Source organism: Eschrichtius robustus, chromosome X (assembly GCF_028021215.1).
Source record: "Eschrichtius robustus isolate mEscRob2 chromosome X, mEscRob2.pri, whole genome shotgun sequence".
In the NCBI taxonomy this organism is placed as follows: domain Eukaryota; kingdom Metazoa; phylum Chordata; class Mammalia; order Artiodactyla; family Eschrichtiidae; genus Eschrichtius; species Eschrichtius robustus.
This window is the reverse complement of record NC_090845.1, coordinates 16,208,541-16,223,276: the sequence shown is the minus strand read 5'-3', so window position 1 is coordinate 16,223,276 and position 14,736 is coordinate 16,208,541. Positions and strand designations below refer to the sequence as shown.

Sequence of the window (14,736 nt, the reverse complement as noted above, 5' to 3'; positions counted from 1 at the left end):
AGAATTATTAAATGACTTAAATAAAAAACAAAGACATTTTCTTTTGGGAGACACAGCTAAAAGCCACGGATGCCTTTGAGCAGTTGGTAAAAATCATGCCAATCTGCCAGGCTGCTGCTTGCTTCTAAATATAAGCTTCATGGCTCTATGAAAGATTTTCTAAGGATGCTGACCTAGAATTTAAGTTCTCAAACACCTATAAAGTGACTCTGGTCTCCTCCCAAAGGATGCACCTTTTAGCAGGTCCAAGAGAATGAAAACAAACAATAGGAATCCAGGGATTCAAGAATGGTGGTAGAAGACTCTTTAAGAGAATGCAACGCTAAAGAATTCATACCTGCAGTTTTGTAGCCTGCAGAGAAATAGCGCGGAGCCAAGCTAGTGGGCTTGGAATATGGCAGAGACAGGTGGGCTTGGAATATGGTAGAGCAGGGTTTCTCAGCCTCGGCACTACTGACATTTGGGGCTGAATCATTCTTTGTCTGGTGGGGGCGGTCCTGGGCATGCAAGATGTTTAGCAGCATCCCTGGCCTCTATCTACTAGATCCCAGTAGCACACCACCACCCCCAGTTGTGACAACCAAATATGTCTCCTGCCATTGCCAAATGTCCCCAGGAGGCAAAATTGGCCCTGGTCGAGAATCCTGCTGTAGAGATAACTCACTTGAGCCCCTCAGCATGGAGCACTTTTTGTCTTGGGCTCTAGAGAGGCTAAACCTCTGACTGAGACCAAACAAGGTTTAGTAAAAGTTCATTCAGAACTTCTGAGAAGAATAATGAGGATGGCGGCAAAGCAAAAGTAGAAAAACAGTAAAGCAGAGTTTCTTTTCAAAAGATCAGCGATACTTCCATAAAACAAAGCAATTCATAAGCCTTCATTCAACCTTTTTATCCTTTAGGAAGTCAGGGCAGATGATAGAACATGGATGTCATAAACTTCCCTTCCTAAAGAAAATGCAGACTTTTGTGACCTTAAGTCAAGTCCTTAATCTTATCACAGATGGCAATCTTTGTGAGGCCAATAATTCATCAACCAGAGGAAAATAAGTTAAGAGCTAAAAGAGGGCCCATTAGATTTGAGAGAAAACTTTACCATGTGAGCAGGAAGAGAAATATGCATGCTAGGAATGCGAATTGTAGATCATTTACAGCTTACTGAGGTCAATGAAAGTCAGAATGGACAAAAGCTGAGAAGAGGATAAAAGAGCTACCTCAAAAACACTAGTTGAAAACATTGCAGATATTTTCTGGCTCAAATCTGGGAATGTACGAAAAGTATGTATTGACTCTTCATCAGTTAGGTTTACTTTGCTCTAGGTAGAAGGCAATTATTCTAGCCCTTCTTTGAAGAACCATCACGAATATAAATGTTCTGCAAATATCTGAGATCCCAATGTTAGCAAGGATGAAAACATGGGAAACCAGCCCCTAGGTGACAACGAGCCTCAAATGCCACAGCATGGCAATGTGACTGCGCAGTTCCTAAGCGCACAGCACAGTGAGAAGTCTTTCCAGAGGGAAAAATGGAGTTTCTGGTTTGCAAGGGGGAATACAAGGTACAGGTTGAGTTTAAAAAAGAAGAGTTACACACCCTTTTAGAGTCATTAGTATCCAGGCAAAAACTGCTAAGGGTCCACATCACTATATAACTGGGCAGCTGCCTGGAAAAAGCCAGAATTCAGAGCTACTCAGACAGCACTGAACTGGTGAAAGCAGTAAGATATAAAAAGAACCGAAGAGCATGCTAACTATTGGTTTGAATCAAATTGTTTCAATGATAGTACCTAGTTGAGTTTTATTTTAGTGCCTATTACACTTATTAAAGTTAAATTAAAAGCACCTTAAAATGACCTCTATATATCATCAATACACATCATTATAGTAGTTATATAAAAATGCAATATGCACACAATTTAAGCGTCAAAGAAACTAAGACCTTTTTCTTTATAATCTTCATAATCATCAGAGCCATGATTCTTAAAATGTTGGGGGAGGGGAACAGTAACTCAGCAGATTTCAATTATAGCCAACTTGATTCAGGGGCTGATACTCTCACAATCCTGGGACAAGTAATAAATACTGAGAAGTTACCTCTTTGAGGGGTGGGAGGGGACCTTTAAAAATATTATTGCTAAGAGACTACTTCCGAAAATCTAATACTCTTGATGGATGATGGTATTGAGGTGATTTCTGTCAAGGATGGCCCAGAAACGCGGGGCTACGACCCTTGTTGGCCAAAGGCCTTGATGATACTTGGGAATAACTTGGGAGTTGAAGGAGATCAAATGAGGGAAAGATAAGTCCTGTTCTGGCCACGTGTGTGTGCGTATGTGTGTTTATTGATGTGCATGATAAACTTGTTATAAATGGACTGTCTCAGGAAGATGAGTACAGCAATTTTCTCTACATCTGGAATTGCTTCAGGAGCCTTTTAAATATATTGGAAAGAGCGATAACAAAAAAAGCATTTAGAAATAGAAATGCCACACATGTATCTCACACCCTACCAGCCAAGAGTCTCCAGTACAGTGCACAGGATTCAGGAGCATAGAGCTGGTTTGCAAGATCTGCAGATACCTTTTACAACCTCGCAACTCGGAATGTTCACTGGCAAATCTTTGGTCTATGCCCTACACTAATGCTAAGTAGAAGAGCACATTCTCTCTACAAAGACCCATGAGTAACCCTGGATCTGTTCTCCCCTCAGGTGCAAGGAACGTCCCTGGACACGAAGAGGAGCCAAATGTGTGAGGACGGAACAGGCCTGCTGGAGTTCTCACTGGCCTAGCCAACTTTCTTTCCCTGTGGGTTCAGAAGGAGATGCTCCATCTCGTCTGCTACCAAGGATCGTGTCTAGAAGCTGCCGCTGGCGCCTGAAAGTTTAGCAAGGTTCCTACCGTTACAGTCACGAGCAGCCACAATTCAACTCCCTTGATTAGAAGTATAATACTCACTTCATATCACAAATGTATAAAAATATGGCAGATAGTGTCATAACGATACTTTCTTTAAATGATTATATTTATAAAACAGACAGATATTTACCATATATATATTTATATATAGAATAAAATACTCCTGATGCAATATATAAACGTTACTGTTTAGTTTTTATAGAAACTACTGTAGCTGTCCCACTGCTTCACAATGTTCCAAACAGCTCAAAATAACTTTACGTTTAACAGAAAAGGTATGATTATAACAGTACAATATTAATTAATTATAAATAAATGTTACAAACCCTATCAAATATGGAAGTTTAGAAAACAATTTAAGACATACAGTTAGTTCATCTGCTAACCCTTCAAAGGGATACTCTTGGATTACAATAAACCCCACATTTAGTCTAGGCGGAAAAAAATCTGTGGTAAGGACATCGGTCAACACATATTTTTCTATCCCTTGCAGTGCCAAAACACATCCTGGCTTTCCCAAGTTCAACGGCGATTGCACTAGAGCTGGAACCTAAGGGGGAGAACCTGGCAAAACTGTCTTCTTCCTCAGCTGCACACTATCCACTCTCACACAAGACTCGTGGGGACTGGCGATCCCTAAGGAACTCCTGGGGCTCTAAGATCCCTGACTAGCATTTGTGGCCGTGAGGAGCCAGCTGGCTCCACACATACAATATTGCACACACCTTGATAAAGCTGAAAATACTGGCTTACCACCCCGGCCCCGCCCATTCCCCACCCACCCCACCCCCGCCCCTCCCCTCCTAACCGGATTGTCCCTTTCCCCCCCACCCCCACTCCAGCACACATTACAAGGCTGTCTCTTTTAAATCATTCAGATTTGGCATTCGGGACCTATTTGTTCTGTTATAAGGGTGCCCGTTTGGCCCACTCTTGGCACCCAGCTGTTCAGAGTAGGAAGGCCCCTCTGTGGCACTCCGGGTCACAGACGACACGTGCCAACCAGGGTCCATCTGACCTGGCAGCTGGAGGGCCGGCCTGCCCTTTGGTGTTGGCTCCTGCCGGATGTTACTGCTCCCACCAGAGGCCTGGCTCAGTGGGTGAATCCGAATTTCTGAGAAGGAATTTTTGGCTTGTTGAGTTGTTAAGGGCTGGAAGCGGGGGTCTGAGGAAGCCGGGTGATTTGAGGCTGAAGAGAGATGTAACAGCTTGCGCAGTGATTTTAATGGCTGGCTCTGAAAGAAAAGATGAGGGTGCAGGTAGGATTTAATTTAGAGTAGACTTGAAAGCTGGGAGGAAACGGAGCACAGACCTGAGATGACTGCGTGGAGCCAGGGAGGGCGGGTGTGGGGGAGGACGGGCCAGTCCAGCCTTATCTGTTCTTTTGTTCTTTTTCAGGCAAGATTGAAGTTATTTTTCTTTAATGAAAAAGCCTAGAAACGTAGAAGAAATCTAGAGCTGGTATGGTGACTGATCAAAGGCTTAGGCACCTTCTATCTGGCTGCATCCCATCTTTATGGGGGGGAGGGGGGAGGTCTCATGCGCCAACCATCAGGAAGAAGCAAAAGAAGGGATGTGCTTCTCCCTTTCGAGAAGACTTCCTTCCCAACAGCTCCGCATAAAGCTGCCACTTAGATTTCACCTGCTAAAACTCAGCCATTCGACCATATCTAGCGGCAAGAGTAACTGAAAAAATGTAATGTTTCAATAGGTAGCAACATACTTGGCTAAAGATCGTGTACCCCCTTCTGTTCTTATCTCCCTGATTTTCCCTTTCCCTTGGCATTGCAAAATCCCAATGTTCCCTTTCTGCACTTTATCATTTTTTTGGTTTTTTACTGTTTTGAGGGGGAGGTAAAGTTTGGGCACTAAAAATGCAAAGCACACAGAAATAAGCAAAAGCCCTAGAGACTCTAAAACACAATTCACTCATAGGAAGCCTTCGACTCCTAACAGCCTGTCTGCTGTGGGCCTGGGACCTGGGCCTCATGGGCTGCTGCACTGTGGGGGGCACTTCAAAACAGGAGGGAGGGTCCCAGAAGCCATCTGCCCCACAGGCTCCTCACTGGCCAAAGTTGACTCACGCCCCTTTCCTCTTTATCAGGCTTGATGGGGTCACCGTCAGAAGAGGCATGGGAAAGCACCCTGACATTCAAGGCCCTCACCGCGGACCCCGGCACGTGGGCCGAAGCCCCAGCCTGAGGCACCTCTGGCTGCCAATCCTCAAGGGCCTCAAGGCTTTTAAGGGCTCAGCAAAGTAAAATGTTGATAATCTCAAGAAATACTAAAGAGTCGGAGGAACAGGGCATTGAAATCCAGGGGCTACTGCTTGAGCACTGACTCAAGTAGAAATCGCTCCTGGGGAAGCATCCTCCATGGTCATTCCTGGTGATTTTTACAGCCCTGACCACATGTAACTATTGAACAATCACAATAGTTCAGATGGAGATATAAAGTTACCTGAAAAGAGCTTCTCAGCAAAAGAAGTGGTTACACAAGGAAGGTTCTAAAACCCTGTACTTTCTCTCTCTCTCTCTCTTTTTTTTTTAAATAAATGAGGAATAGAACATCAGGCCCTCTCACACAGAGCCTTGTGCTTTTAGTTTGGGTACACGTCCAATAACTGGGATATCTGGTTCTCTACACTGTCTTCGCTCCTCCAGCCAATATTATGTTAGAAGCAGAAAATATAAATGGTTGGGCAAATACAGTTGAAATTTAGGGAGCTCGTCTCAGCAGCTCTAAGTAACAGCTTATAGTTAAAGAGAGAAAACAATAAACCTATAAAATAGAACCTCCTCCTCCAAATCACAGAAATGCATGGTCATTTATAGGCACAGTAACATTTATAGGCACAAGTAACCCTACAGCCTCAAAAGCTCATGAGGGTTGTGAGAAACTTCAGTACAGAGGAATAAGAGATTTATAATATATTGAATATAACGAAAAACAAGTTAGATTATGTTACTATGCTCATTATGGGATGCTGAAAAGATACAATATTTTAAAATTTCCATCAAAACAGTTTGCTTCAAGGAGATAAGACCTCAGTTACCTGAAAAATGTATGGATTCGGTTTCTGCTTATTCCCCCATTATGGCAGAGAAACGTGACTATACATACTTTCTAATATGCAGTTCCTAATGCGAATGTTTGCCGGTTTTCTATCAAAACTAGTATGGATTTCAGAAGCTTAAACAGTCTTTTAGAAAGCTTATTATATCTGTCTTTCAAGGCGCAGTTTGTAGGCTACCACCTTTAACGAACCCTTAATCTTCGCACTACCTCCTCTTACCCTCCCCTACATTTTATGGTACGCTTCACTTTTACCATGAATCATGGTCATCTGTGAATTTTCTCTCCCTCCTAGGCTGCAGAGTTTCTGTGGATTGGAACCGTATCTTATTCATTCCCCTTAATCGTCCTCCCCCGACCCGCAGGTGAAGACTAATAGAAGCTTGCTTTTTTTCTCCATTCATCCGGACTCCCAAGATGCATCTGGCTATTTCTGAGGGTATATTCTGGGGAGACTCTCAGCCTTGCTGTAACATTGAGAGGCTAAATTTCTCAACCCTGTCCTCTCTTCAGGAGAGACCGGTCACTGCAGAGTCTGAGAGTCTAGGAGTGATGCAGGCACCACTCACTTGGGTCTGTAGATCAGAGATCTTCTCAGGACGCCACTCCTTTGGTCTGCTGCTTGGGGTGCTAGCAGAGTGAATGGCTTTCTGTAATGTCAGAAGATCAGGGCCGTCAGAATTGGGCACCTAGAGCAGAATATGGACAAGGATTCAATAATCACACCAGGAAGCCTAAATAGGATATGCAACCACACGCAAGAGGAGAACGAAAGCAAATCAAACCAAACCAAAACTCAACCCCCTCCCCTCCAAAGAAGACTCAATAAAAAAAGAAATCAAAACTCTCCCAATGTTCACAATGCAAGTGATGCTAGTTAAAGTCTGCTGCCCTCTTAATAATTTTCCCTGCATTAGGAAAAATTGGCAGATGTCATGCAGCTTTGTTAAACCTCAACCCTCAAAGCATTCCCATGCTGTTAGTTTTAGTCGCTGTAAGAGAGAGCAGTTAAATTGAGCTGTACCAGGAACTGCTGCCGTATCCTCATTCCATATTGCAGTTAGGTTATGAACCAGTTCAATAAAACAAAAATTTGTTCCTGCTGGGAAAATGATCCATACACTGTGTTTGTGGTGCCAAAGAAGTCTAGCAAGCTTTTCAGGATAGCAAAGTGAGAAAGTATGGTTTGAATCATATTCCCAAGACACTACCCAGTAAATCTGGGTCTAGCATTATGCACTATGAGAGTGCTAGAAATTTGTGCCACAAATTCCAGACGAATGCAGTTGGTCCACTCACCAATTCTGGTGGACAGAGGAGAGTGCAAAAGCCCTGGCCTTCAACTAAGTGACCAGAAAAAGCTAGAGCCAGGCAAGGAAAGAGCAAATCACCAACTAACAGAAGCTGTTTTTTCATGGAGCCTGCAAGCTCACCCAATTTGGTCAATTTCACTTGGTTTCAAAGAGACAAACTGCCAACCAAGTGTTAACAAACTTTGTGAGCCAAACCAAAAGACATTTGTTAATTGTAAATGTTAATCAAATTCTTTACAGGAAATGAGGGATTTTATGAATACTGTCTGCCAACAACTGGCTAATCAGACAACCCAAACTAGCCTTTCACTAGTTTGTTTGTTTAATAGCCTTTTACGCTTCAACCTCCTTAACTGATTCAGAAAATCCAGAATGTCGAAGAATTTGTATCTCAGTGAATTTATGGAACTGGCTCAGGTACTTAACTAGCACAAAGAGAATATGACCCCATGAAAATAAAAGACATGCTGTTGTCATCAGTAAAACAAGTTTACTGGAGCAGTTTTCAGGGCTACCATACGTAAAAATGGGTACCATGGGTGGAGTGACTACAGGAAGCTTTTTCAAAGAAGAACTATGCTTTAAATGATTCTTTGAATTAAAAAGAGGAAAGAGGGATTTCTTGATGCTTGGATTCTCCCCGTTGGTGGAATCTGTCTGCAATATAAGATACAAATAAACTAACTGCCAAGGAAAAAAAAGAAGGTGTTCTTATCGAAACTCCTAGCCCTTGGATGCCCTCAAATTGTTAAATATTAACAGTCACTGAAAGAATCTCTGTGCTGTGTGCACAACTTGAGAGGTTCTGTGCCATTCCTCACCTGGACATGAAGATGCCAATAATGTAAATTCAAGACATGTAGAAACTTCTGTGTATATAAAGAACATTCGGACAGGCTCAATACCTATAGCAGGAATGTCTCTAGAGACCTACACACACACATATATTCACATTAAGCTTACAAAACATTTAAGGATTTATTTATTTATTATCAGAAATAGGACTGTTACAAAGAATTATGTTTAAAGGGCTACTGATGAACTTCAATCTTTTCCTAATTGCCAGAGGACTTAAGCAACTAAATAATCTACCATGTAATCTGCCTGCCTATTAGGAAAAAAGAAAAAGACACCGCAAACCTTTCTGAACGTGGTCAACTCTTGAACCAGAAAACATCACTTGGAAGAGGAATATATCAATATTGCAGGATTCTACCGTTGAGGAAGAAGCCTGGTTCTACACTGTGAGAAGTATTCACCCCATGGAAAATAGCTGGCACAATTCAGAATACGCCACAAAAGTGAAGAAACAGAAAGTTCAATCTTTAAACTGAAGCATGATTACCAGTTGAGATACTAACTAGGGTAAAATTACCACGTTGGCAGAGTCACCATATGCTCTGAGGGCTTATGTAACTGTCTGAATGTGGAACTGAAGCCAGATTTCCCAAGGAGGCTTCCAGATTTGCTTGAGTCAAAGCAGGCATCTTTACAATACAGAATGATTTTCTGGCATGACTTTTCCCTGTTTTGGATATTTCAATTGTCAGAGAACCAGAATGTATATGAAGGTGTTCAGATCATCTTTTATTGGTGTGTATGAAGACATTCGAGTAAAATAGCCCATAAGGTTACCTGCTCCCAAGACAGGGATCCAGGAAGAGTTTAACTTGCATGTCTAAGGAGGCCACAAGAAAGCCCTCAGACATGTATATGTATAACTGATTCACTTTGCTGTACAGCAAAAAGTGACACAACATTGTAAATCAACTATACTCCAATAAAAAAAATAATAAATAAAATAAAATAGAGAAGCAACAAGGATATAATGTATAGCACAGGGAATTCTAGCCATTATCTTATAATAACTTTTGAGTGTAAACTGCAAAAATACTGAATCGTTATGCTGTACACCTGAAACAAATATAATATTGTAAATTAATTATACTTCAATTAAAAAAAAAAAAAAAAAAAAGACAAGTAGCCGGAGGCGCTCCGCACCAGTGGGCCCCTGGCAGGGACTGAGCTAGGCCTACTATTCAGGAGAACCCACGTCCCGTTCTCCCAACTGATTGTGCAACTTTGGGCAGGTCACAACTTGCCTGGGCAGTTAGCAAAATAAAGGGGTTAAACTAGATTTAGGACCCACAGAGGCTTCTCTCTGTGCACTGGGTATCAGATTACCATTTTGTTGAATCTTATGCAAAGGCCACAATGCTTTAAATCTTTCAAAGTTCATTTACCTAGCTTCCTTTTGCTGAGTTCTAGAGAGTGAAAAAAAGTTAAATTTAATTCTGTTCCAATGCTCATTTGAAGGAGGCAGAGTTAACACAATGTCAAGCTTGGGAGCCTGAGGTCTGCCAGGAAGTACTATGCTGAGTGTTTTTTGGAAATCTTACTCTAGATATCAAAGTCCTTTAAACATTTTTTTTTTCCTCTTTTAATTAAAAAAAATGCAGAGGGTATAAACAACTTTTGGTTTGGAAGGCTTAAGTCATTGTGACCTGTGCAGAGATATTTTGCAGTTGCTTTACATATCAAAAACGAAAAGTATGAAACCCTAAAAAAAGTAAGTTCAAGTGGAGAGTATGTTAGAGAATAGTAAATTTCCTATTTACCCTACTCTACACTATTTAAACATCTAAAATTTGAACCAGATCCTGAATAATAGTCAGTCAACATGTACATACTTGACTCATGCCATGGTGAGCAGCAGGTTTAACGTCGGTCTAAGGCAGACATCAAAAGCTAAATCTACATACAAAAACACCTTCAATTCCTGTGTCCTTGCTACTTTCTTCCACTTAATCACCCCACAATGGCTACGGGCCTGAGGTTAAGAACAAAAACAAACTCGAAATAAAAATAACAGTGGGTAGGAGGAGGTAGTCTAAGTTTAATGTTCATGATGGATAAATATGTTCCACAGATGATGATATAAGTTTTATTAGCACTTTACATATTTTAAGCTTCTCTACTTCAAATCAGGTCTATTCTGTTCATCTGGTCTAAATAACATATGTAGTTAATACGCAACTAAGTGACATCTTGACTGGACCTTCTACTTTAAGTGAGTTTCAGTTAGCCATATAGGCAGGTTTTGTTTTTTTTCTAAATAAACATTTCAGGAATATTATGCAGCCATTAAAATGAAGATAATAAAATCTGTGTAGTAATGAGCATATTGTGTGTATGTGTGACAGAAATACTATTAAAAAGCCAGAATACAAAATTATACTAGAATGACTACTATTATTTAAAACAAACTAAAAAACCACCTTCTTTCCATAAACATATGCACAGGCCAAAAAGCTAGGAGGAAATATACCAAAATCCTAATACTAGTTGTGATAGGGTGGTGAGATTAGAAATGATCATTTTTTTCTCAATTTTTCTGTAATGAGCTCATATTTATATTATAGTGACATCCTAAATGTAACAAACAAGCAAGTAAAGAGTAATCTAGAAAGGTAATCTAGGAAGGCCTTTATTAAATCCTTACTTCAAATATTATATTCCTTTTTACTATCATCTGTCTCATCTTTACTCACCACTGAGTCATACTCCTAGACTTTTCATAATCAAACAGACCTCAGAAAAACTGAGTCTAATCTATTCATCTTAAGAGATGAAATCAATGAAGTCCATCTGAGTAGGTCATTTTGATTATGCCTTTTTCCTTTTTAAATAAACGAGAGTCAATCATGTATGAAGTAAAACTAGAAACAAAATAATTTAAAATGGCTGACTCAACCTTGTCTAGTCTCAAAGGTGTCATAAAGCAAAGGAGGAAGAACGCCTCGTGTGGGCGAAGACGTTCCTGCTGGCCTGGAGGCCTGGCTTCCCCACGTGTTCTCACATCACTAACCAGCAGAATCCTTGCCTGGTTGGTTCAGTGATGTGACGTGCACAGTTCCATGCAGCCAGCCCTTGGTTCAGGTGGAGAGCTCTCAGGAAATGAGACTCATTCCATTTCACAGTTCAATCACAAGGTAAACATGTCCTACTAAAGCAAGCCCTGAAATGTCAAATACTATGACCTGTCTGTGACTAGGCAGCCCAGAAATGCACTTGTCAACATGGGAATCAGATAACCAGCCAGGTTATCTGATATTATTATTCTCCATAATGAACGATGGTTAGTTAAGAATTTTAAGATTTAAACACAAACCAAAACCATTTCCTAAATTTTCACGTATCTTTAACCCTCAGAGAGAAATAAATCCTGCAGCTTCATAGTTTTTACATGAATATAAACCCACATGGATAAGATGTTTATTGAGAAAGGGTTAAAGCATTCTCTTTCATCCAAATTAAATTTCTTCTATTCCTGGAGATTCTGTTGAACATAGAAAAGGCTCTGTGAGAGGAGGATAGTTGTATAGAATTTGAGAAAGAAACATATACAGTATATGCATGTTAAGTCTCAATAAGAAAATAATTCACTTTGATTGTCACATACAAAGTGTAAAGTACCCACAGACTAATGTAGACTCATACGGATGCCACTGTAAATAGAAACTGGCCATCTACTTACTGTTTGAGATTTCTTCTTTTTCTTTTTCATTGACCTGAAAAAACCTTGTTTTTCCTTTTCCTTGAGTTGTTCAGAATGACTAATGTTTTCAGGACTTTTCCTAAATGGGAAGACATTTTTATCATATTGACCTTTCAATCATTCTCCTGCCATTATATGACAAATATAATGAAGACTAAAAATGCATGACACCAGGTTCAAATAGCCATGAAGAATCAAGCACATAGGTAAAGAGCCTCTAAAAAGCACAGAAGGAACTGAATCTCATCAACCATGGTTAATGATTAGCCTTTGGCAAAGGCTCACTCGAACTAGCAATTTGAGCATTATTACAAATGATCTGTAACTATGCTGCAGGACCATTTTCATGCTGTTGAAAACCTCAGAATTAGAGAGTCTGAAAAGCACACACTTTGAAGGATGGCTTTTCTGTAACCCTCTGAGAGAAACAGAAACATTTTCAGTATCCTCGTTTTTCTATTTACCTTTTAAAAACCAGCTTAACAAGTTCATTATTAGTGGCTTGCCAAGGTACTGAACATTAAAAAAAAAAAAAAATCAATACTGCTACAGAAACCTTACAAATAAAAGTAAAAATTGCCTGAAACTGGAAAATCCCTTTATAAAAATCTTATATCTATTTATTAAAACTAAATAAAAAATAGATAAGGTATGAAAAAATGGAGACAGGATGAATGCTTTAATACAAAGCACTCTTCTGGAAAAAAAGCTTCTAACTGAAAATAACGACGTTAAGCTTCATACCACTGACACCACCAGGTATTTTAATACAAATAGGAGATATTAAAAGAGAGTAAACAAGACACCTCAGCCCCAAGAAGGTGACTATTTGTATGTTAACAGAGGCCCTATATATATATATATTTTTTTTTTTAAATTTATTTATTTATTTTTGGCTGTGTTGGGTCTTCGTTTCTGTGCGAGGGCTTTCTCCAGCTGTGGCAAGCGGGGGCCACTCTTCATCGCAGTGCGCGGGCCTCTCACTATCGCGGCCTCTCTTGTTGCGGAGCACAGGCTCCAGACGCGCAGGCTCAGTAACTGTGGCTCACGGGCCTAGTTGCTCCGCGGCATGTGGGATCTTCCCAGACCAGGGCTCGAACCCGTGTCCCCTGCATTGGCAGGCAGATTCTCAACCACTGCGCCACCAGGGAAGCCCCAACAGAGGCCCTATATTACTTAAATTAATTTATGGTCTTTAAAAAACAACTGGAATGGTGTCATTCTTGAAAAAGGCACATTCCACGGGCCCTATTTTGAATTTGAACATCTAGATGACTGTGGAAAACCATTTTCTCAAATGACTGAATTCCTTCTATTAGCTATTCCCCCAAATCAAGAGTAGAAACATTAAAAGTGACAGAATTCATTCACATTTATGGTTTTAGAGTACTGAACAGTAAAGTTACCAGAACATCTAAAAAAATATGAGCAAACCAGCATCCTTTACTTGATTAAACCTGTGTGAAGGCAGAAAACATCTATACAAACCGTTACAGATCCACATGATAGAAAACACCATGAAGCTATTTTTAAAAATCACATCTTCACAGATTTTTCACTAATATGAAGGAATATTCCAACTACAATATGAAGTGAAAACAGCAGGATTCAAAACTTTCTACATCATATGAGCCCAACTGTATTTTTTTAAAAAGGCATATATGTGTATATATACACACATTTTTTAAAAAGCAGGAAGAAAATTTTTAAAAATCTTAATAGTTATCATTTCTGGGTAGTAGGATTATTGGTGATTTGTTGTTACTTCTTTTTAATTTCAACAACAAATATGTACTGCAGATATAATAAAAAGGTTTTACAAACCACACAAAATTCATTTGAAAAGCCACGAACTCATGATCAAAGACCACAAGGGAAACAATTTAGAGAGAGAGAGAGAGAGACAGACAAAAAACAAGAAGTAAAAACCATGACTGTTTGAAGCAGCAATGGTCATTTCTTCTTAAGTGTTTGGCCTAAAAGTTAATGGGAATACCAAAGAAGTAAAAACATGTACTGTAAGCTCAAGTGTTCTTGAAACTCATTAGGACCTGCAATTTTAAACCTCACTGAGAGAGTTCCAAGTTCTGCAAGTTAAAGTTTTGTAATACAACACAACCAATAAAATAATTAGCATTGGGACTCAGAATGATGCATTTAAAATTTTGAAAGCTAAAAAACTTCAGACATGATGGAATGAGTGAGAATGGAATAGGGAAAAGTTAAAGATTCTTTAAACTCAGTGTTGTAGTGCTGGAAAAAGCACTCTCATCCTAATGACAGACTGGGCCTATTCGGTCAAAGTTTCTTATGACAAGTACTGTTGAGATTAAGGAGATGAAACCCTTGGATGGGGCCTAAAGACAGACTGACCTAAACTAAATTCCAGGCCACAGCATTCAGTTATGCGACGGTTCTACAGAACACAGCAGAACAGTGTAAGTAGTTTGCTGGAATCACAAAAGCACCACTCTCAGAATTGAAAGGAACCTTAGAGAGCATCTAGTCCAACCAGCAATACTATTCCTAATGTTCTGTAACTTCCAGAAGTTAAAGAATTATATGCTTATGATATAGTTTATGTCCTTCCATAATGGGGTCTGCACATAACCTAGAAGCACAACAGAGTACTCAGATTAACAGGTAGAAGTTTTTGCTAATCAGAATTAAAGTCTAACAAAATCTCGAAGGTCTGCTGAGGGTCAGTAGTTAAAGTGCTTTCTGCCAACCCAGGAAATCTTTAAGGGGGACACATTCATCATGACCACAATCTCAGGATGGGAATGGGCGTTACTGTAAGAATGTTAACGTTGGCATGAGAGGAAGTGAAGGCTTGAGACACTAGTCCTAGGAGGAGCAGGATTTGGGTAGGAAG

At 40.0% G+C, this 14,736-nt stretch overlaps 1 protein-coding gene across 2 annotated transcripts in view; it reads right to left on the bottom strand.

Moving 5' to 3' along the window:
- Positions 1 to 3,752: 3,752 nt before the first annotated feature.
- The window catches only part of CDKL5 (cyclin dependent kinase like 5), a 185,763-nt gene continuing 174,779 nt past the window's right edge, over positions 3,753 to 14,736 (bottom strand). Inside the window, exons 16-19 of one of the 2 annotated variants that reach the window (XM_068533949.1) lie at positions 11,841 to 11,940; positions 7,838 to 7,960; positions 6,560 to 6,679; positions 3,753 to 4,150 (exon numbers count right to left, since the gene is read on the bottom strand). In XM_068533949.1, the coding sequence (XP_068390050.1) occupies positions 3,764 to 4,150; positions 6,560 to 6,679; positions 7,838 to 7,960; positions 11,841 to 11,940 (730 nt within the window). In that variant the 3' untranslated portion in view covers positions 3,753 to 3,763. The remainder of the gene's footprint in view (positions 4,151 to 6,559; positions 6,680 to 7,837; positions 7,961 to 11,840; positions 11,941 to 14,736) is intronic. The other variant, XM_068533950.1, reaches the window with a different exon arrangement.